Source organism: Salmo trutta, chromosome 10 (genome assembly GCF_901001165.1).
Source record: "Salmo trutta chromosome 10, fSalTru1.1, whole genome shotgun sequence".
NCBI classification, from domain to species: Eukaryota; Metazoa; Chordata; class Actinopteri; order Salmoniformes; family Salmonidae; genus Salmo; species Salmo trutta.
The window spans coordinates 17806418-17831663 of NC_042966.1; the positions used below are offsets into that span (position 1 = coordinate 17806418).

General features: G+C 43.2%; 1 protein-coding gene across 12 annotated transcripts in view; it reads left to right on the forward strand.

Annotated features, from left to right (window-relative positions):
• The window catches only part of cacna1g (calcium channel, voltage-dependent, T type, alpha 1G subunit), a 351444-nt gene that overhangs the window by 250644 nt on the left and 75554 nt on the right, over positions 1-25246 (forward strand). For 10 of the 12 annotated variants that reach the window (XM_029764702.1, XM_029764695.1, XM_029764692.1 and 7 more), the window contains 4 exons: positions 9675-9856; positions 10456-10779; positions 11171-11460; positions 16704-16827. In XM_029764702.1, coding sequence (XP_029620562.1) covers positions 9675-9856; positions 10456-10779; positions 11171-11460; positions 16704-16827 — 920 coding nt within the window. The remainder of the gene's footprint in view (positions 1-9674; positions 9857-10455; positions 10780-11170; positions 11461-16703; positions 16828-25246) is intronic. The other 2 variants (XM_029764694.1, XM_029764699.1) reach the window with 1 other exon arrangement.

A 25246-nucleotide genomic window follows, 5' to 3' on the forward strand; every position in this document is an offset into this window, starting at 1 on the left:
TTGGGGTTAAATGCTAAACTTACTAAAATTGACTTAGAATGGACTGGATTAAATTCCTATAAAGCATTGGTCAAGATAAATGTGAGGGATGATTTTAACTGTAAAACTAACAGTAAGTAAGATTTGTATCGGGTATACCGTCCATATAATCTAATGTAGATAAAGTTTAAGACAAAAGTATCTATGTTAGTGTTGGCGGCACTGGGTCACAGATCTCAGTAAGACATTTCGAAGTAAGTAAGTTTGGGTCCGTAATGACCCAAGGTATCTGTGGCCACTACCAATGTAAACTATCTAATGTTGAGACCTAACAGTAAAACTGGTTGATATACATTAGCCGGAAAATGTAATATAGAAGGCGAAACATAATTATATAAATATAGATAATAAAGTAAGAGCACAGACATAGATTGTCAAAAGTATATTAGGAGGGAAACCTAAAATAAAGCGTGTGCGATATGAGATATTAACCGAGTCAAAAGTCATTAGGAGCGGTAACTCGTATACGTGTGAGACCTAATAGTCTATTGTCTAAAAGTAGAGATAGATATATTAATCAGTCAAGTCACAAAAACGATAATTTGCTCACGTGTGAGACCTAATATTTGATCAAAAATCACCTCTATAGATAAGTTTCAATAAAGTAGGTCAGGGACATAATGTGTATGAATATAGAGCGCCTGTCGAAATACGTTTCAGTGGGGATAGTCGAGATCTACCGGAGACGCGCAAAATAGGTCTGATTATTCCATGAAAGGAGGTACACCCATAGATTGTGAGAATACACATTAGAAAATAACTATAGGAATTGATTAACAGTAGAAAGCACACATACATAGAAAGTAAAAGCATATACATATAAATTGTGAGATTAAGGATAATTGAATCTTAGTGTGATTTCTGTCTTTCTGAGCACTGTGTGTGTTTGTACCCTAATAGGTTAGGCAATGAATATGAGTCCGTAAAATTTCTCATATGGCCAGTAAATTAAAATCTTCCCCGTCCGGTTGTCCGGCGACACATTTTCCTAATGGAAACCCTGATGCACACACGCACCCTCACGAACCCTGATGTGCTCACACTCACTCACTCACTCACTCACTCACTCACTCACTCACACACACACACACACGGGTGCATTTAATTTCACTTCTACACATGTCAGCATTATTAAATGTGTATTACATTTACCTGTAATTACTTTGTGTTTCCAGAGGATACACATAAATATTTATTTACGAGTTGAGGCACGGAAATATGCTATACTAATTAGGATGTAATAAAATAAAAGCCTGCACAAATATCCCTACAGATTCCATTCAGTTTACTGTATATATAGACGTAATTGGACTTTTATAAAAAAATATAATTTCCAAATTAAAATCGTCGCCATAGCTGTGTAAACGTGTCCCTATAGAGCAGGTTTTCCCAAACTGGGGTATGTAAAAAAAGGTTATTCACATTTTCAAACAGTCCTTTAGTTAGGCCCGCGTCCATATTGACACATAGCAGCTCTATTGGTAGTACTGCTACTACTAGCAGTACTACACCTGCACCTGTCGACGACACAAGTTTTTCTGCTTCCACGAGCACATCCAATGCTAGCATCAGTAATTCTACATGTGTGGTTAGCCCAGCTAGCATGGACACGAACAGTTGTGAATCTGATGCAGCTGACGAGCTACTGCCCCCTTACCTGGGAAAGCACCGAACAACAGACAGGGATCTGGGACCATCGAAGAGGTGCAAATATGATGAGAAATACATTGATTTGGGGTTCACTTACATTAGTGCCTTTCCTCAGCCACTGTGTGTTATATGTGCAAAAGTACTATCTCACAACTCGATGAAACCTTCATTCTTGCGCAGACATTTAGAAACAAAACATGCCAATTTGAAAAATAAGCCACCGGAGTTTTTGGAGCGAGAATTAAGATGACGTTCGAGTTGTAAGACATGTATAAAAGCATCAGATACCATTAATAAGAAGGGGCTAGAAGCGTCTTCTATGGTGAGCTACTGAGTTACTAGGACAGGCAAGCCCCATACTATTGTGGAGGACTTAATTATTCCTGCTGCCACGGATATGGCTGGGACAATGCTGGGGGGAAAGGCCCAAAAAACTATACAGACAATGCCTTCATGAAACAACACTTTCATGACGCATCAGTGACATGGCAGGAGATGGTTTGAAACAATTACTGCTTCGCATGCATACAAGCCAGTGAATTCTATGCGTTACAGCTGGATGAGTCAACATACGTGGCGGGCCTGGCACAGCTCCTGGTATATGTCCATTACGTTTATGGAGGGTCAATTAAGGAAGACATCCTCTTCTGCAAACCACTGGAAACCAGGACAACAGGAGAGGATATTTTTAAAGTACTGGACAGCTTTGTGACATCAAATGGACTTTGGTGATCAAGATGTGTTGGTATCTGTACTGATGGTGCAAAAGCCATGACAAGCAGTTGCTCCACTTGGGTACACTACAGCATCCACCGAGAGGCTCTTGCTGACAAGGGAATGCCTGACATCTTGAAAGACGTTTTGAACACTACAGTGAAAATGGTAAACTTTGTTAAAGCAAGGCCCCTGAACTCTCGTGTATGTTCTGCACTATGCAATGATATGGGCAGCGACAATGTAACGCTTTTACAACATACTGGTGTGTGCTGTTTATAAAGGGGCAAAGTATTGACACTTTTTTTTAAATTGAGAGACGAGCTTAAAGTTTTCTTTACTGACCATCATTTTCACTTGTCTGACCGCTTGCATGAGGACGAGTTTCTCACATGACTGACCTGTCTGGGTGATGTTTTTCCTCGCCTGAATGATTTGAATCTAGGATTACAGGGACTCTCCGCAACTATATTCAATGTGCGGGACAAAATTAAGGCTATAATTAAGAAGTTGGAGCTCTTCTCTGTCTACATTAGCAAGGACAACACACAGGTCTTTCCATCATTGTATGATTTTTTGTGTGCAAATGAACTCAAGCTTACAGACAATGTCAAGTGTGATATAGCAAAGCACCTGAGTGAGTTGGGTGCGCATTTACGCAGGTATTTTCCCGAAACGGATGACACAAACAGCTGGATTCGTTATCCCTTTCATGCCCTGCCTACAGTCCACTTACCGATATCTGAACAAGAGAGCCTCAACGAAATTGTGAAAATTGAATTTAATCAGAAGCCACTACCAGATTTCTGGATTGGGCTGCGCTCAGAGTATCCTGCCTTGGCAAATCGTGCTGTTAAGACACTGATGCCCTTTGCAACCACGTACCTATGTGAGAGTGGATTCTCGGCCCTCACTAGCATGAAAACTAAATACAGGCACAGACTGTGTGTGGAACATGATTTAAGACTGAGACTCTCTCCAATACAACCCAATATTGCAGAGTTATGAGCATCCTTTCAAGCACACCCTTCTCATTAACCTTCCATTAGTTATTCACAATTTTCGATGAACAAACAAGGTTTAATATGCAAGATGGTTAAATAAAGAGCGAAATTATTGATTATTATTATATTATTACTTGTGCCGTGGTCCTATAAGAGCTCTTTGTCACTTCCCACTAGCCGGGTTGTGACAAAAACTCACACTCATTCTTATGCTTAATAAATGTATCGTATAGTGTGTGTGTGGCAGGTATACAATGATGGCAAAAAACGACATTTGAGAGTGCGCTGACACTGGTGCTAGAGGGGGTACGCAGCTGGAGGTTGAATGTTTGAAGTGGTACGGGACTATAAAAAGTTTGGGAACCACTGCTATAGAGTACCACAGTATGAGTTATAATACCCATAAAACCTAGCGGTCAAACAAGGAAATGATTCCAATAATTTTTTCACCATGAATATTTCCCATAGAGGATTTAGGAACATTTAGGCTTACCCTGGTGTGACGTTTTGATAACCGTTTAAATCTCTCTAGGATAAGGTGACTTTTATCAATATATTCGCCTGTATTCACCCCCCCCCCCCCCAATGAAATGCTAATTAGGTGCTAATGTGGAGAACTACAAAAAACTATAAAGAAATACAAATGCCATGATGATCTGGATGAGACTGCCGATTCGAGGCAAAGGTAAGAATCTCTGTATTAACTATCTGTTAGCTAAATCTTTAAATTAATAAATTGGCAAAATGTCTTTAAATGGATAATTCTGTGAACTGTCTTGTGCAAGTTTTAAATTGACACAATACCTGTTAGCAAATTCGTCAGCTAGAGATGGCGTGCAGGAGCTTGCAGGGATTTGTAGTCTTGCATGAAGTCTACTTTGATGCTAGTTAGCATTTTTGAATCTGAGAGTAAATAGAGGCGAATATATTGATAAATGTCCCCTTGTCCGAAAGAGATTTACATGGTTATCAAAACTTCACGCCAGGGTAAGCCTACATGAAACACAGCCCTTATTTTAGGGGGTTCTAAAATCCTCTATGTGAAAAATGAATGTTGGAAAAACTATTGGAACCATTTCCCTGTTTTATTGATATGATGACACCTCCACTGTGGGGCTCTATTCTCCATTGACAAGTGGGCCATATTGGGTGGGCACATGCCTAGCATTTTTGTCTTACACACATTCAGACACACACGCATAGATGGCGCTGACAGATATGGCAACTCTGCTTCTAGCTCCTAAGCAACTTTTCAGTATTTTGTTTTTTTGTGTTCTTTTTTACATTATCAGCTCAGACATTTTTTTGTGTTATTACATGCAGCCGAAAATAACTTTTGGATATCAGAGCGGCGGTAACTCACCAGTATTACGACCAGGAATACGCCTTTCCTGAATTGGATCCTTTGTTTGTTCCCCCCAGGGCAATTGAACTTATTCCAAAGGCTGCTCCAAAACACCGCCAGAGTGGACTTGTAGTCTGACTCAGGAGGTGTGCACACCATCCACTGCTTCCGAGCATATTACTCGCTAATGTTCAGTCTCTGGATACTAAAGTAGACGAGCTCAGGGCGAGGATCTCCTTTTAGAGAGACATCAGGGATTGTAACATACTCTGTTTCACGGAAACATGGCTCTCTCAGGATATACTGTCCCCGTCCATAGAGCCATAATTAACTACTCATGGTGTGATTGGACTTTATGCAAATGTTACCAAAGCAAATTTGAGGAAAACGCTACTGAAGTTCTACCAACACATTGACTGTAGTACTCGCGCTGGTAAAACATTGGACCACTGCTACTCAACTTTTGTTGCCTACAAGACCCTCCCCCGCCCTCCCATCAGCAAATCTGAACACGACTCCATTTTGCTCATCCCTTCCTATAGGCAGAAACTCAAACAGGAAGTACCTGTGCTAAGGTCTATTCAATGCTGGTCTGACCAATCGGAGTGCATGATCGTTTTGATCACGCAGACTGGGATATGTTCCGGGTAGCCTCTGAGAATAACATCAACGAATACATGGATACGGTGACTGAGTTCATCCGGAAGTGTATAGGAGATGTTGTACCCGCTGTGACTATTAAAACCTATGCAAACCAGAAACCGTGGATAGATGGCAGAATTCGCACCTAACTGAAAGTGCGAACCACCGCATTTAACCATGGCAAGGTGACTGGGAATATGGCCGAATACAAACAGTGTAGTTATTCCCTCCGCAAGGCAAAACGTCAGTACAGAGAGAAAGTGGAGTCGCACTTCAACGACTCAGACATGAGACGTATGTGTTAGGGTCTACAGATAATCACAGACTACATTGGGAAAGCCAGCCCCGTCGAGGACACCGACGTCTTGCTTCTTGACAAGCTAAACACCTTCTTCGCCTGCTTTGAGGATAACACAATGCCACCGACACGGCTCACTAACAAGGACTGTGGGCTCTCCTTCTCCGTGGTCGAAGTGAGTAAGACGTGTAAGAGTGTTAACCCTTGCAAGGCTGCCGGCCCAGATGGTATCCCTAGCCGCATCCTCAGAGCATGTACAGACCAGCTGGCTGGAGTGTTTATGGACATATTCAATCTCTCCCTATCCCAGTCTGCTGTCCCCACTCCAAGATGTCCACCATTGTTCCTGTACCCAAGAAAGCAAAGGTAACTGAGCTAAATGACTATCGCCCCATAGCACTCACTTCTGCTAGCTAAGGATCATACCTCTACCTTTCCTGACACCCTAGACCCACTTCAGTTTGCTTTCCGGCCCAATAGATCCCCAGACAATGCAATCCCAATCACACTGCACACTGCCCTATCCCATGACTATAGCTCAGCATTTAACACCATAGTACCCTCCAAGCTCATCATTAAGCTCTGGGCCCTGGGTCTGAACACCGTCCTGTGCAACTGGATCCTGGACTTCCTGACGGGCCGCCCCCCAGGTGATGGAGGTAGGAAACAACATCTCCACTTCGCTGATCCTCAATACAGGGGCCCCACAAGGGTGTGTGCTCAGCCCCCTCCTGTACTCCCTGTTCACCCATGACTGCGTGGCCACACATGCCTCCAACTCAATCATCAAGTTTGCAGATGACATAACAGTAGTAGGCCTGATTACCAACAATGACGAGACAGCCTACAGGGTGGAGGTGAGGTCTCTGGGTGAGTTGTGCCAGGAAAATAACCTATTACTCAACGTCAACAAAACAAAGGTGTTGATTGTGGACTTCAGGAAACGGCAGAGGGAGCACGCCCTTATCCACATCGACGGGACCGCAGTGGAGAAAGTGGAAAGCTTCAAGTTTCTCGGTGTACACATCACTGACTATCTGAAATGGTTCACCCACACAGACAGTGTGGTGAAGAAGGTTCAACAGCGCTTCTTCAACCCCAGGAGACTGATGAAATTTGACTTGGCCCCTAAAACGCTCACAAACTTTTACAGATGCACAATTGAGAGCATCATGTCACGCTGTATCACCGCCTGGTACGCCAACTGCACCGCTCGCAACCACAGGGCTCACCAGTAAATGGTGCGGTCTGCCCAACGCATCACCAGGGTAAACTACCTGCCCTCCAGGACACCTACAGCACCCGATGTCACAGGAAAGCCAAAAAAGATCATCATGGCCTGTTCACCCCGTTATCATCCAGAATGCGAGGTCAGTACAGGTGCACCTGTACATCAAAGCTGGGACTGAGAGACTGAAAAATAGCTTCTATCTCAAGGCCATCAGACTTCCACCTGGTTACGCAACCCTGCACCTTAGAGGCTGCTACCCTATATACAGTTGAAGTTGGAAGTTTACATACACCTTAGCCAAGTACATTTAAACTTAGTTTTTCACAGTTCCTGACATTTAATCCTGGTAAAAACTCCCTGTCTTATGTCAGTTAGGATCACCACTTCATTTTAACATTGTGAAATATCAGAATAATAGTAGAGAGAAGGATTTATTTCAGCTTTTATTTCTTTCATCACATTCCCAGTGGGTCAGAAGTTTACATACACTCAATTAGTATTTGGTAGCATTGCCTTTAAATGGTTTAACTTGGGTCAAACGTTTCAGGCAGCTTTCCACAAGCTTCCAACAATACGTTGGGTGAATTTTGGCCCATTCCTCCTGACAGAGCTGGTGTAACTGAGTCAGGTTTGTAGGCCTCCTTGCTCGCACACACTTTTTCAGTTCTGCCAACAAATGTTCTATGGGATTGAGGTCAGGACTTTGTTATGACCACTCCAATACCTTGACTTTGTTGTCCTTAAGCCCTTTTTCCACAACTTAGGAAGTATGCTTGGGGTCATTGTTCATTTGGAAGACCCATTTGTGACCAAGCTTTAACTTCCTGACTGATGTCTTGAGATGTTGCTTCAATATATCCACATAATTTTCCTACCTCATGATGCCATCTATTTTGTGAAGTTCACCAGTTCCTCCTGCAGCAAAGCACCCGCACAACATGATGCTGCCACCCCCTTGCTTCACGGTTGGGATGGTGTTCTTCAGCTTGCAAGTCTCCCCCTTTTTCCTCCAAACATAACGATGGTCATCATGGTCAAACAGTTATATTTTTGTTTTATTCAGACCAGAGGACATTTCTCCAAAAAGTACGATCTTTGTCCTCATGTGCAGTTGCAAACCGTAGTCTGGTTTTTTATGGCAGTTTTGGAGCAGTGGCTTCTTCCTTGCTGAACGGCCTTTCAGGTTATGTCGATATAGGACTCGTTTTGCTGTGAATATAGATACTTTTGTACCTATTTCCTCCAGCATCTTCACAAGGTCCTTTGCTGTTGTTCTGGGATTGATTTGCACTCTTCGCACAAAGTACGTTCATCTCTAGGAGACAGAACGCGTCTCCTTCCTGACCGGTATGACGGCTGCGTGGTCCTATGGGGTTTATACTTGCGTACTATTGTTTGTACAGATGAACGTGGTACCTTCAGGCGTTTGGAAATTGCTCCTAAGGATGAACCAGACTTGTGGAGGTCTACAATTTTTTCCTGAGGTCTTGGCTGATTTCTTTTGATTTTCCCATGATGTCAAGCAAAGAGGCACTGAGTTTGAAGGTAGGCCTTGAAATACATCCACTGGTACACCTCCTGGAAAAATGACTTGTGTCATGCACAAAGTATATATCCTAACCGACTTGCCAAAACTATAGTTTGTTAACAAGACATTTGTGGAGTGGTTGAAAAATGAGTTTTAGTGACTCCAACCTAAGTGTATGTAAACTTCTGACTTCAACTGTACATAGACTTGGAATCACTGGTCACTTTAATAATGGAACACTATTCACTTTAATAATGTTTACATACTGCTTTACTCATATCATTAGTATATACTGTATTCTATTGTACTGTAGTTTAGTCAATGCCACTCCGACATTGCTCGATCTGATATTTATATATTTCTTAAATCCATTCTTTTACTTTTAGATTTGTGTGTATTGTTGTGAATTGTTAGATACTCCTGCACTGTTGTTGCTAGGAACACAAGCATTTCGCTACACCCGCAATAACATCTGCTAAATGTGTGTATGTGACCAATGCAATTGGATTTGATTTGATTTGATAAAGCAGCAGCAAACCACAATGTGTAATTCTGCTACAGATCTATCTGAAGAGTCCAAAATGATTCCTGCTGCTGTATCTTCGTCAGTTTTAGTGACTCATTTCACAGACACATATTACCATATGGGAACATACTACAGGGGAGAACAATTCCCCAACACTAAGACAAATGAACTCCTGATGCGGTTAGAGGAGTTGTTTATGCACAGTAACTGGATAGTTAGGGAGAGAGGAGAGAGGAAAAAGGGATAGGATGAATTGAGAGAGAGACTGAGGGAGGGAAGAGTTGGTGAGGCAAAGAGAGAGAGAGAGTGAGAGACAGGAAGAGAGTGAGGGAGGGAGGGATAAGACGCACACCAACTGAGATGAAAGATACATGCGTCCTCTCTTTGTCATGCCTTCATTTGGCTATTGAACATAATCGTCAGATTAGAGATGAAATATTAATGTGGTCGAGAACAGTATGACATCCATATTTAAACTTCTTACTTTAGAGATACACTTATAACTGTCTCTCCCCTTCACCCTTCTCTCTCCCTCCCATGTTCCCCCTACATTTTACTACCTCGTCTTTCTCTACCTCTCTTTTTTTGTCCATCCTCGTTTAACCATTCTCCTTCCTCCTTTCCCTCCCTCCCTCCTTCCTCACTCTCTCCCTCTGTGCTCCCACTTTTCCCCACCCTCTTTTCATCTCCCCTCCAGTAGTCCCAATAAATGGTCATGTTGACCTGAAGACCAGTCTGACCCCTCCTCTCATTACCCATACTGCTGCCACCCCCATGCCCGTTCCCAAGCTGCCCGCCGTGGGTGACCCTGCCCTGGGCTACGAGTCCCGACGCGGCAGCAATGTCTCCATGGACCTAGCCTCTTACGACAAGTCTCCGGTTAGTATACTATAGTATTACACTATTTTACTATCAAACTACTGTCTCCTCCCAGTGGCTGAAACCCATGTATTAGGCTCTGTGCCCTCTCTTTGCCCACAGAACAACTAAGATATTCAGTCTAACCCAGGGATGGACAACTCATTTTATTTTTTGGGCCCCCAACCCCATAAAAGTTGGCCATCCATGGTCTAACTTGTCTGGATGATGTTCAAGATGACAGCTATGATGACTAATTATGATTAATATGACCTTTCATCAGCTTAACTCTCTGGACACCTACTGATGCTGTAGCCAAACCCACTGATGCCATAGCTACACTTACTGTTGCCAGTTATGACTGATGCCAGCCCAAGTGTTAACTGGTGCCAGCTATAGTAATGACCACTGAGCATTGAGGATAATCTGATAATTAAGACAAAAACCTGTAGTAACAACATCTAAAGTTCCATATACGGACGTTTTCCATATTCTAAAGTTCCCCAAAGGTTACAAAAGTTCCCTAAAAAATGGATCTGTTCACTTATTTTGTGTTGTTCATACATTCTCCCTTTCTCTCCCCTTTCCCCTCTCCCCCCTCCATCTTGCTCTCTCTCTAGACCAGTGCCCGTAGCACCTCACCTTACACCCCGTGGTGCTCTGCCAGTGGCTGGACCAGCCGTCGATCGAGCTGGAACAGCTTAGGCCGTGCCCCCTCGCTCAAACGAACAAGGCTTCAGTCTGGCGAACGGCGGTCGCTCCTCTCCGGCCAGGGAGGGTCCAGTTCGGAGGATGAGGAGGGGGGAGGAGGGGGGACATCGGAGGGGGACGATGCATCCCTGTGTCGTACTAACTCCATGTCCCAGTCCCAGCCCAGACACAGGAGGATGGAGTCGGTGGAGACCAGGGGGTCCATAGACCTGGCCCCTGACACACTGCTACAGGTGAACACACACACCAGGGGATCTAGAGATCGGCCCCCATAAACACTGCTATGTGTGCTTTAATTAAGCAAACAGACCCTAGGAGGTGTGGTATATGGCCATATATCACAAACCCCAGAGGTGCCTTATTTCTATTATAAATCTTGTTACCAATGTAATTAGAGCAGTACAAATATATGTTTTGTCATACCCATTGTATACTGTCTGATATACCACGGCTATCAGCCAATCAGCATTCAGGACTCGAACCACCCAGTTTATAATTTTGTTGTGATCATATAGGTAGTCCATTTTAGGCAGTTGTCACTGGATAGAACAGCTTTCTTCAGTGTTTTAAAATGCCTTCAAGTATCTATGAATGACTGTGTTAGCCATGTTTGCAAAACTCTAGGTGCCCTACCTGTATCGCTCAGCCAGTATGCACAGCTCAAGACCCCCCTCGCTAGGAGGCCTGAGAGCCCCAGAACACAGTGACTGTAATGGGAAGGGTACTTCGGCCCCTGGCGGGGCCCTGGCCCCTACACAGCTCTCCCTGGAGGACAACACGGAGGACGACGCAGCAGAGGAGGAGGTGGTCGTGGGTCATTTTGCCAGGCTGTTATGCTGGCTGGACAGGAAACAGCCAGAGTGGTGTCGACAGAGAGATACCTGGTCCCTGTACATATTACCCCCAGACTCCAGGTTAGACACACATGCGCACATGCACGCATGCACACAAACACACACATACACTGATAAAAGTGATATAATTACACTATGTGCTCATACTTACCCATCTGTGCATGCATATCTAACAGTGCCCTTGCTGTGCCCCAGTTGCAGTGGGCAGTAGGGTTTGTCCTGTTCTAAGAGTGACATTGAGGACGCAGGCACTGTGTGGTGTCCATTCTGCCTCTCTACAGAGTCGGGTAGTAGAGTTTGGCCTGTGTTGAGAGTGACAAAGAGGACAAAGACTCTGTGTGGCGTCCATTTTGGCTCTATACAGAGCCAGACACCTACCTGTGCTCAGGGTTATATCAGGAGACAGAGGCTCAGTGGGAAGCTGGAGTCCCACAGCTGTTCAATATGGACAGACCTCCATTCACCTCCTCGAGCACTTAATGATAATGCTTAGGTATTTTACTCTGGGGGAATTTCTAATTCCTATCTAGAAAGATATGTTCTACTTAAGCCAACTTGACTAAAGCTTAAGCAGTTGGCTAAGGCAGAAGCACAAGCCTAGCATACAAGCTAAAAACGTTTCAAAGAAGTCAAAATTGTATAATGGGAGTTCACATCAACATCAACCCGTGAATACTGTCATGTGGACGGTAGGAAACTCTGACAGTCCAAATATCACAGATGTCAGTAACTGCATACTAGCAAAAGGTCATGGCTATGATGAACATGAGACATTTAGACAGATGCTTTTTATTCATTAATCATCGAGCAATCAAATAAGTTATTACCTGACGGGTGCAGCGTGTGTGTGTGTGTGTGTGTGTGTGTGTGTGTCCCCGCCTGCCTGTCTCCCCGTCTCACCATTACATGGAGGATCTAGAACAGACAATCATCATATTGTGGGAGTTAGCATGACATCCCTGGCCCACATGATGGATGAATACATGATGAATGAATACATGATAAATACTTTAGCATTGAGGGCTAGCATGCAGAGATGAGAGGAATGAACTCATCCAGCGTGTAGATAATGATGGGTGTAGTCAGATGCGCACACACAGACTCACACACTCACAGTCTTGTTTAACTAACCTTGTGGGGACACACAATTTATAACCATTCAAAATCCTATTTTCCCTAACCCTTAAACCTAACTCTTACCGTAACCCTAACCTTAACCTCAAAACCTAACCTTAACCCTAACTCCTAACCCTAAAACTAACCCTAAACCTAATTCTAACCATAACACTAATTCTACCTTAACTGTAAACCCCCTAGAAATAGCATTGACCTTTTTTGTTTGACTTCTTGTCCCCACAAATATAGTTAAACACATCCACACACACACACACACACACACACACACACACACACACACACACACACACACACACACACTGTCTGTCATCATAAAGGTAGTTTTACTGAAGATGGAGCAGAATACCGATCTAAGGGACACGCTATTGTTCCCTTTTGTACATTATGACAGACATGCTCCATCAGAGTGGGCTTCATGCATGGATTCATTATTTCACTCCTCCCTCTATATCTTCCCTCATTCTTTACTTGTCTTTTTATCTCCTTCATTCATTTTCCATTCCCCTTTCTTTCCATTTGAAGCTATGGCCGTTTCTTGTCAGTTAGTGAAGCTTAGACTTAATTAATTACCACTTCAGCTGTGGTTCATTGAATTACTATGCATGAGGAAAGGGCTTGGATTTAATGTGGATCTATCATCATTATCTTTGAGTGTGCGTCAGGTAGCCGACTGGTTAGAGCGTTGGACCATTAAACGAATGTTCGCTAGTTTGAATCCATGATCCTACAATGTGAAAAATCAGCCAGTGTGCCCTTGAGCAAGGCACTTAACCCTAATTGCTCCAGGGTCGCCGTTGATAATGGCAGACCCTGGCCGTGACCCCACTCTCCGCGGGTGTCTCAGGGGGAGTTGGGAATATGCAAATAACACATTTCCAGTACGTGTGGGAAATAGGACAAATATACAGTTGAAGTTGGAAGTTTACATACACCTTAGCCAAATACATTTAATCTCAGTTTTTCACAATTCCTGACATTTAAACCTAGTAAAAATTCAGTTAGGATCACCACTTTATTTTAAGAATGTGAAATGTCAGATTAATAGTAGAGAGAATGCTTTATTTAGAGAGAATGCTTTATTTCAGCTTTTATTTCTTTCGTCACATTCCCAGTGGGTCAGAAGTTCACATACACTCAATTAGTATTTGGTAGCATTGCCTTTAAATTGTTTGACTTGGGTCAAACATTTCGGGTAGCCTTCCACAATAAGTTGGGTGAATTTTGGCACATTCCTCCTGACAGAGCTGGTGTAACTGAGTCGGGTTTGTAGGACTCCTTGCTCGCATACACTTTCTCAGTTCTGCCCACAAACTTTCTGAAGGATTGAGGTCAGGACTTTGTCCACTCCAATACCTTGACTTTGTTGTCTTTAACTTCTTACATCTACACGTTCCGCTAGCGGAACGTCTGCTCCAATATCCAATGATGGGCGGGGCGCGAAATTCAAACTCCTCTAAATCCGAAAACTTACACTTTTCAAACATATGACTATGTTACAGCTATTTAAAGACAAGACTCTCCTTTATCTAACCAAACTGTCCGATTTCAAAAAGGCTTTACAGCGAAAGCAAAACATTAGATTATGTCAGCAGAGTACCCAGCCAGGAATAATCACACAGCCATTTTTCAAGCTAGCATATCATGTCACATAAACCCAAACCATATCTAAATGCAGCACTAACCTTTGATGATCTTCATCAGATGACACACCTAGGACATTGTGTTATACAATACATGCATGTCTGTTCAATCAAGTTCATATTTATATCAAAAACCAGCTTTTTACATTAGCATGTGACGTTCAGAACTAGCATTCCCACCGAACACTTCCGGTGATTTTACTAAATTACTCACGATAAACGTTCACAAAAAGCATAACAATTATTTTAAGAATTATAGATACAGAACTCCTCTATGCACTCGATATGTCCGATTTTAAAATAGCTTTTCGGATGAAGCACATTTTGCAATAATGTAAGTACATAGCCCGGCGTTACAGGGCTAGCTATTTAGACACCCACCCAGTGTAGCCTTCACCAAAATCACATTTCCTATAAGAAAAATGTTCTTACCTTGCTTGTTCTTCATCAGAATACACTGCCAGGACTTCTACTTCAATAACAAATGTAGGTTTGGTCCCAAATAATCCATCGTTATATCCAAACAGCGACGTTTTGTTCGTGCGTTCTAGACACTATCCCAACGCTAAATCTCGGCCACGAGCATGACGCAAAATATGACAACAAATTTCGAAATATTCCATTACCGTACTTCGAAGCATGTCAACCGCTGTTTAAAACCAATATTTATGCAATTTATCTCGTAGAGAAGCGATAATATTCCGACCGGGAATCTGCCTGTCTGTAAACTGAGGAAAAAACCAAAAGCCGGGGGCGGGGCGTGTCACGCGCCTAAGGCTTAGTCCATTGACTGACCACTCAGCATTTGCTCTCGTGTGCTTCAGCCAGGGCTTTGAATGACATCATTCCTGTTTTTCCCGGGCTGTGAGACTCCATTGTTGACGTGAGAAGTGTCACGTAAGAGCAGAGATCCTTTGTAAACGACAGAGATAATAAAGAAGGGCAAGAAATGTTCAGACAGGGTACTTCCTGAACAGAAGCATCTCAGGTTTTTGCCTGCCATAGGAGTTCTGTTATACTCACAGACACCATTCAAACAGTTTCAGAAACTTTGGAGTGTTTTCTCTCCAAAGCTAATAATTATATGCATATTCCAGTTTCTGGGCAGGACTAATAATCAGATTAAATCGGGTACGTTTTTTATCCAGCCGTGAAATTACTGCCCCCTAGATGTAACAGGTTAAGCCATTTTGCCACAACTTTGGAAGAATGCTTGGGGTCATTGTCCATTTGGAAGACCCATTTGCGACCAAGCTTTAACTTCCTGACTGAAGTTGAGATGTGGCTTCAATATATCCAGAAAATTTCCCTCCTCATGATGCCATCTATTTTGTGTAGTGCACCAGTTCCTCCTGCAGCAAAGCACCCCCACAACATGATGCTGCCACCCCCGTGCTTCATGGTTGGGATGGTGTTCTTCGGCTTGCAAGCCTACCCCTTTTTCCTCCAAACATAATGATGGTCATTATGGTCAAACAGTTCTATTTTTGTTTTATTCAGACCAGAGGACATTTCTCCAAAAAGAAGGATCTTTGTCCCCATGTGCAGTTGCAAACCGTAGTCTGGCTTTTTTTTATGGCAGTTTTGGAGCAGTGGCTTCTTCCTTGCTGAGCAGCCTTTCAGGTTATGTCGATATAGGACTCGTGTTACTGTGGATGTAGATACTCTTGTACCTGTTTCCTCCAGCATCTTCACAAGGTCCTTTGCTGTTGTTCTGGGATTGATTTGCACTTTTCGCACCAAAGTCTAGGAGACAGAACGCATCTCCTTCCTGAGCGGTATGATGGCTGCGTGGTCCCATGGTGTTTATACTTGCGTACTATTGTTTGTACAGATGAACGTGGTACCTTGAGGCATTTGGCATTTGATCCCAAGGATGAACCAGACTTGTGGAGGTCTACACATTTTTTTTCTGAGGTCTTGGCTGATTTTTTTTCATTTTCCCATGATGTCAAGCAAAGAGGCACTGAATTTGAAGGTAGGCCTTGAAATACATCCACAGGTACACCTCCAATTTACTCAAGTGATGTCAATTAGCCTATCAGAAGCTTCTAAAGCCATGACATAATTTTCTGGAATTTTCCAAGCTGTTCAAAGGCACAGTGAACTTAATGTATGTAAACTTCTGACCCACTGGAATTGTGACACAGTGAATTATAAGTGAAATAATCTGTCTGTAAACAATTGTTGGAAAAATTACTTGTGTCATGCACAAAGTAGATGCCCTAACCAACTTGCCAAAACTATAGTTTGTTAACAAGAAATTTGTGGAGTAGTTGATAACGAGTTTTATTGACTCCAACCTAAATGTATGTAAACTTCCGACTTCAACTGTAAGTGCCCACCTATTTATTTAATGTGCAATATGCTTCATTAATTAATACTTCATAGAATACAAGGGCGTGTGTCTGAATAATGTTATACACTGTGATGTTGTATTTTGCACATGCTTAACATCTCTCATCATATGGTTTCCAATTATCTTAATTTTTATTCTATGAATGATAAATTGTGTGTTTTTTCCAGGTTTCGGATGGCGTGCAATAAGATAATAACCCACAAGATGTTTGACCACATCGTTCTGGTCATCATCTTCCTCAACTGCATCACCATCGCCATGGAGAGGCCAAGGATAGACCCATACAGCGTGGTGAGTGACCACACACACACACACACACATCACCCGGCATGCACACAGACACACACGCACACACAGGTAGACATACACACACACACACACACACACACACACACACACACACACACTCACAATATACACAATATACCTGGCTCTCTTCCTTACCCCATCTGTTATACTGTCCAACCCAAAGCCCTTTGATAATTAAAGATGCAACATCATCCAGCCTTATGCAGAACGGGAATAAACACACTAATTAACACGGTTTGATATTCTCGCTGATGTAGCGAACGCTCCTGCACCCGTAATAATTGGTGTCCAGTCTCTGTGGACTCTCTCTGTAGCGGCCTTGTTTTCTGTCTTTAACACAGATGCGACAGCGGTTGTGGTAATTGATTCAATTATCTCCCTGCCTGCTGGTCTATTCTGTATAGAGATAATACTGGGGAAAATACATGTTTAACTAATGTGGATAAAGCCCTCAAGGTTTATTGTGGGAGGATGAAATGAGTGTGAGGATGAAATGAGTGTGAGGATCAAATGAGGGGGAACATGAGAAAAAAAGGAAATGGCACAGGATATCGAGAGGATATCTGAAACACTCACACACACACACACACGCGCACACACACACAGACACACACACACACACGTGCACACACACACACACACACACACACACACACACACACACACACACGCAGACACACTCACACAGACACAGACACACACACACACACAGACACACACACACAAACACACACACACTCACTCTCTCACACACATGCACGATCACTTTCACATACACAGACTGTCACACATGTACACCCATTTGACACACACAAACCACACACAACTCTAATCAGGGGAAACCATTAAGATGCACATACATTTCTCATTTTGTGCTGCAGCTGTAATTCCCAACCCCTGTAATGAGGTGATTATTGAAATTGGATGGAAATGTGTATGGAGATTGGGTTGCCTGGCAGTGACCTCCCCACAGTAGCTAGCAGGCCACACACTCAGTAAGGACACCACACACGCACACGCATACACACATACGCATACACACTGAACAGTGAACATGAGTATGGATTTAGCCTCGTAGCTGCATTACCTAATGTTATTTTACCTCAATCTTATTGGCCTGGTTTATTACTGAGTCTGATTGGTTTTTGCAGGTGTATATATATCGTTGGTGGTTTAGAATTAATAGGTTTGATTGTGAGTTACATTTGCTAGAGACTTTAGCAATGTGTTATTACGAACAAACGCAGTTGAGGTTATTGCTTTTGCTGCATACATATAATTTAGTTACTGTAGGCTTCCACAGGCTCTTTTTGCAATTTCACCTGTCTGTAAAGCAGATGAAGTAAGACCTTGTGCCATTTACTCTGAAATAGATAAGTAATTTGTTTCTAATGAGGCTTGATTGGGAGTTGCGTTTGTTAGAGACTCTCTCACAGTAAATTACTAATAAATACGGTGGACTTTATTGCTTTTGCTGCATATATACAGTACATACTTCCACAGGAGCTAACAGATGTAGGATCTCAATTTGATCACCCTGTTGTTGCAGGAAATGTCCTGAACAGCAGGAAATATAAACGTAGTGTTTTCAAGGCTTAAAAAGGCTTCTAAAGTTTGTAATTTCCGCTTTAAGATTACAGACTTGATTTGCCCTAACAAAAAATGTATCAACCCCTGCAAAAATGTCTAATAATTATAATCCACAAAATAATTCACATTTCCTGTTGCTGCAGGATTATTTTCCTGCTGTGAGAAACTGGTCAAATTAAGATCCTACATCTGTATTTCACCTGTGCCATTTACACAGCAGTAAATAACAATTTGTTTCTCTTATGCATTTGCAGAACAATACATTTCCCTTTTGGTTATAATTCAATTTATTGTGGAATGTTGGGTGAATAATTGGTTTAGTATCTAGAAAGTTGGTCCCCAGCTTGGCACCACGTTTCATAACGTGGTTGTCAGGCTTTGATGGTTTAACACCACCGAAAACAACAGTTGCTTAGTTACTGATCTGTGGTTCATGAAATTAATTCATGGTAGAACAGACATTTATTCAATGCTTCATCTTTAGGAGTTATTATGAGGTTGACTGGCCTGGAAAATAACCAATAATGTCGACACCTGTTTTTTCATAACTGATTGTTTATTGGGGCATGCAATATAGGAAAGGAGAGAAGAGAAGGAAAATAAGGAGGGAGGAGAGGCAAGGAGAGGGGAAAGAAGGAGAGGAGGAGAGGAGATCGAAACTAATCATATATGGAAATCAGTTGGTGTGTGTGACAGGCAACAAGCCACATCACAAGAAAGAGGGAGATGCTTTGCTCTTTCTTAGGAGCTCTCTGTGTTGGTCACTGTCTTTTGTAATCTCATCCCTTTCTATTTTTATTTCACTCTCACTCACTGTCAGAATATATTCAGCAAAGTTAATCCTAAACTACTTCAGAGACGACTCCGGCGTATATTTTTAGTATCTTGTTATTACTCACTTTGCTCTCTCTCTCTCTCTCTCTCTCTCTCTCTCTCTCTTTCTCTCTGCCCCTGTCTCTCTCTCTCTCTCTCTCTCTGTCTGTCTCTCTTTCTCTCTTTCTCTCTGCCCCTGTCTCTCTCTCTGTCTCTCTCTCTCTCTTTCTCTCTCACTCTCTAGCTCTCTTTTCTATTCCCCTGCTCCCTCCATTCACGAGTCTGTTGGTTTATAATGAATGAAAGTATGAAAAACACATGGTCACAGAGGATAGGAATGACCGGTGTCGGCCCCGGAATTCTTAAACAATTTAAACAGGCGTTCCGATGATGTCACCACAAATATTCCCAGAGACTTTAAGAATGTTTTATAATGTTGCGACAGAAGTGGCTTGAGGAGATGTACGGGAGGGCGTGGGAATGAAAGTCCACACACACACACACGCACGCACACACACACACACAAACACACACACACACACACACACACACAAACACACACACGTGGGGCTGGTTTTTCGGCGTTTGCATTGAGTGCACCACCACAATACTCATAACTGTGCCAAAAATGAGTGTGTTTATAGAACGTGTGTGTGTGTGTGTGTATGTTGGGTAAATAAGCAGTCAGTCCGAGGGTCTGTACATTCCAGCTACACTGCTTGTTTTCTTTCCTGAGCCCTTGTTTAGATTCCCAAACAGTTTCTCATCCCCCCTTAACAAAAGGCTTAGTTAATACACCGACATCTCTCTTTCTGTCTTCCTCTCTTCCTCCCCCCCCCTCTCTATCCCCCTCTCTATCCCTCTCTCTATCCCTCTCTCTATCCCTCTGCCTCTCTCTCTCTCTCTCTCTCTCTCTCTCTTTCTTGCTCTATCTAAAGACCTTTTTACATCAGCAGATGTCACAAAGTGCTATACAGAAACCCAGCCTAAAACCCAAAACAGCAAGCAATGCAGATGTAGAAGCACGGTGCCTAGGAAAAACTCCATAGAAAGTAAGAAACCTAGCAAGGAACCAAGAAAGGAAACAGGCTCTGGGGCAGGGGGGGGGGGGGTCAGTCCTCTTCTGGCTGGGCAGGGTGGAGATTAGAAGAGTACATGACCATTAGGGCCAGATTGTTCTTCAAGATGTTCAAACAGTCATAGATGACCAGCAGGGTCAAATAATAATAATCACAGTGGTTGTAGAGGGTGCAACAGGTCAGCACCTCAGGAGTAAATTAAATGTCAGTTGGCTTTTCATAGCAGAGATTTCAAAGGTCGAGACAGCATGTGCGGTAGAGCGATGGGGGAGGGAGAGAGGGAGAGATAATCAAATCCCGGACAAATCAGCCTCAAAAACAAAAAAGTAAAAAACAGCAGGCACGGGACAAGGTAGCACGAACAGCTCAGGGTTCCATAGCCGCAGGCACAACAGTTGATGCTGGAGCAGCAGCACGACCAGGTGGACTGGGGACAGCCAGGAGCCAGCAGGCCAGGCAGTCCTGAGGCATAGTCCTAGGGATCAGATCCTCTGGGAGGAGAGGGAGAGAGAGAGAAAAAATTTGAGGGAGCATACTTAAATTCACAGAGGACAACAGATAAGAAAGGATAATTACACCAGATGTAACAGACTGATCCTAGCCTCCCGGGATATAGACTATTTGCAGCATAGATACTGAAGGCTGAGACAGGGGGGGTCGGGGGTACCCCCAAACAGGGCCAACCAGGCAGGATATAACCCCACCCACTTTGCCAAAGCACAGCCCCATACCACTAGAGGAATATCAACAGACCACCAACTTACTACCCAGAGACAAGGCTGAGTATAGCTCACGCAAGACCAGACAGGGAGATCATGTCAGTGACTCAACCCACTTAAGTCGAGTATAGCAAAAAAGGCCTTGCACGACTTGACGCGCCCCTCCTAGGGACAGCAAGGAAGCCAGTGCATCAGCCCCCGTAATAGGGTCAGAGGCAGAAAATCCCAGTGGAGAGAGGGGAGCCGGCCAGACAGAGACAGATAGGGCGGTTCGTCATTCCAGTGCCTTGCTGTTCACCTTCGCACCCCTGGGCCAGACTGCACTCAATCATAGGACCCACTGAAGAGATGAGTCTTCAGTATAGACTTAAAGGTTGAGACCAAGTCTGCTTCTCTCACAATGGATAGGCAGACCATTAGAGCTCTGCAGGAGAAAGCCCTGCCTCCAGATGTTTGCTTAGAATTTCTAGGGACTATAAGGTCTGATCCTTGTGATCGTAGCGTCCGTGTAGGTATGCACGGCAGAACAAAATCGGAAAGATACTGTAGGTAGGAGCAAGTCCATGTAATGTTTTGTAGATTAGCAGTAAAATCTTGAAATCAGGCCTAGCCTTAACACGAAGCCAGTGTCGAGAGGCTAACACTTAAGTAATATGATACATTTTTTTTGGTTCTAGTAAAGATTCTAGCAGCCGTATTTAGCACTAACGGAAGTTTATTTAGTGCTTTATCCAGGTAGCCGAAGAGTAGAGCATTGGATTAGCTTTTCTGCATCATTTTTTGAGAAAAGTATCTGATTTTTCCAATGCTGCCCTTGAAATGTTCTTGATATGTTCGTCAAAAGGGAGATCAGGGTCCAGCGTAACTTCAAGGTCCTTCACAGTTTTATTTTAGACGACTGTACAATCACCAATATTAATTGTCAGATCAAACAGCAGATGTGTTTGTTTCTTTTGACCTAGAACTAGCATCTCTTGTTTCTCCGAGTTTAAAAGTAAAACATTTTCCGCCATCCACTTCCTTATGTCTGAAACACAGGCTTCCAGGGTAGGCAATTTTGGGGCTTCACCATGTTTCATCAAAATGTACAACTGTGTGTCATCCGCATAGCAGTGAATTTTGACATTCTGTTTCCGAATGACACCACCAGGAGGTAGAATATATAGTGAATACAATAGTGGTTCGAAAACGGAACCTTGAGGAACACCGAAACTTTTGATTTGTCAGAGGACAAACTATTTGTCAGAGGACAAACTGATATATTTCTGACAGATAAGATCTAAACCAGGCAAGAACTTGTATTTGAAGACCAATTAGGGTTTCCAATCTCTCCAAAAGAATGTGGTGATCGATGGTGTCAAAAGCAGCACTAAGGTCTAGGAGTACAAGGACAGATTTTGAGCCTTGGTCTGATGCCATTAAAAGGTAATTTACCACCTTCCTGACTGAAGCGTTTCAAAATAAATAATTTGTCTTCAAAAAGAACGGTGAGATTCCAATCGATATAGGCTGATAGTTTGGCTTTTTCAAGAGAGGCTTTATTTATGCCACTTTTAGTGAGTTTGGTACACAATGTTTATTATGTTCAACATAAGAGGGCAAAGCACAGAAAGTAGCTATTTCAGTAGTTTAGTTGGAATAGGGTCGAGTATGCAGCTGGAATGTTTAAAGACCATGACTATTTTTGTGAATGTGTTAAAAGATAACAGGATTAAACAACTTGAGTCTCCATTGATCCTTGGTCCTGGCTGTGTTGTGCAGCTTTGGAGAAATACGCAGATTCAAAGATGAGTCCTTAATTTGCTTTCTAATGATCATGATCTTTTCGTCAAAGAAGTTAATGAATTCATCACTGCTGAAGTGAAATCCATCCTCTCTTGGGGAATGCTGTTGTTTAGTTAGCTTTGCGACATCATTAGGATTGTTCTTATTCTCCTCAATTAGGTTAGAAAAATAGGCTGATCGAGCAGCAGTGAGGGCTCTTAGATATTGCACGGTACTGTCTTTCCAAAGTAGCCAGAAGACTTCCAGTTTGGTGGAGTGCCATTTCCGTTCCAATTTTCTGGAAGCTTGCTTCAGGGCTCGGGTATTTTCTTTATACCAGGGAGCTAATTTCTTGTGACAAATGTTTTTTTTTTTTTTTAGGGGTGTGACTGCATCTAGGGTATTACGTAAGGTTCAATTTAGATCCTCAGTTAGGTGGTTAACAGATTCTGGAAGGGCATCTAGGAATCTTTGGGTTGTCCGAGAATTTATAGTGCAGCTTTTGATAATCCTTGGTTGGGGTCTAAGCAGATTATTTGTTGAGATTGCAAACATAATAAAATGATGGTCTGATAGTCCAGGATTATGAGGAAAAATATTTATCCCACTGGACAAAATTAGATCCAAGGTATGCGTAGGTTCAAGAGACATGTTGGACAAAACCCTTTTGGAGTTGATGTGTGGACTTTTAATATTATTTGCGATGACTAAAATGCCCGATAGGAATACAGGGAACTCAGTGAGGAACGCTATATATGGCCCAGGTTGCCTGTGAGCAGTAGCTATAACAAGTGATTGATTAGGCTGCATAGATTTCATGACTAAAAGCTCAAAAGGCAAAAACACATACATCTCTGTTTTTGTAAATTTAAATTTGCTGTCGTGGACCTTCCAAGTGGCGCAGCGGTCTAAGGTATTGTATCGTAGTACTTGAGGCGTCACATAAGACCTGTGTTCGATCCCAGGCTGTGTCACTCTCGGCCGTGACCGAGAGTCCCATAGGGCGGCGCAGAATTAGCCCAGCATCGTTCGGCTTAGGGGAGGGTTTGGCCCGGGGGGGCTTTACTTGGCTCATCGCGCTCTAGCGACTCCTTGTGGTGGGCCCGGTGCCTACAGGCTGACTCTGGTCGTCAGTTGAACGGTGTTTCCTCCGACACATTGATGTGACTGTCTTCTGGGTTAAGCTGGAGGGTGTTAAGGAGCGTGGTTTGGCGGGTCAGGTTTCGGGGGACGCATGACTCGACCTTCCCCTCTCCCGAGCCCGTTGGGGAGTTGCAGCGATGAGACAAGATCGTCATTGATAATAATAATAATTTGCTGTCATCAATGTTAGCAACAGCTCTGCTTTTGCAGGATGCGTGTGGGATATGGTCACTAGTGTAACCAGGAGGAGAGGCCTCATATAACACAGTAAATTCATCAGGCTTGAGCCATGTTTCAGTCACGTCAATCACATCAAGGTTATGATCAGTGATTAGTTCAATGACTATGACTGCCTTGGAAGTGAGGGATCTAACATAAAGTAGTCCTGTTTTGAGATGTGAGATATCACAATCTCTTTCAGTAATGACAGGAATGGAGGAGGTCTTTATTCCAGTGAGATAGCTATGGTGAACACCACCATGTTTAGTTTTTCCCAACCTAGATAGAAGGCACAGACACGGTCTTAATGTGGATAGCTGAGCTGACTACACTGACTGTGCAAATAGCAGGCTCCACTAAGGTGGCAGGCTGGCTAACAGCCTGCTGCCTGGCCTGCACCCTATCTCAGTGTGGAGCTAGAGGAGTTAGATCCCTGTCTATGTTGATAGATATGAGAGCACCCCTCCAGCTTGGATGGACTCCGTCACTCCTCAGGAGGTCAGGCTTGGTCCTGTTTGTGCATGATTCCCAGAAAGAGGGACAATTAGCTACAAATTCTATCTTTTGGGAGGGGCAGAAAACAGTTTTCAACCAGCAATTAAGTTGTGAGACTCTGCTGTAGAGCTCATCACTCCCCCTAATAGGGAGGGGGCCAGAGACAATTACTCAATGCCAACACATTTTTCTAGCTAATTTAAACACTGACGCTATGTTGCGCTTGGTGACCTCTGACTGTCTCATCCTAACATTGTTGGTTGCGATATGGATAACAAAATATCCCTATACTCTACACTCTCCAGTTTTAGCCTTAGCCAGCACCTTCTTCAGATCAGCCTTTATGTAGGTAGCCCTAACCCCTGGTAAACAGTGTATGATCGCTGTATGATTCTTTTTAAGTCTAATATTGCAGGTAATGGAGTCGCCAATGACTAGGGTTTTCAATTTGGCAGAGCTAATGGTGGGAGGCTTCGGCAGCTTAGACCCCATAACGGGTGGAGAAGAAACCTGAGAAAGCTCAGCCTTTGACTCTGACTCATTGCTTAATGGGAAGAACCGGTTGAAAGTTTCTGTCGG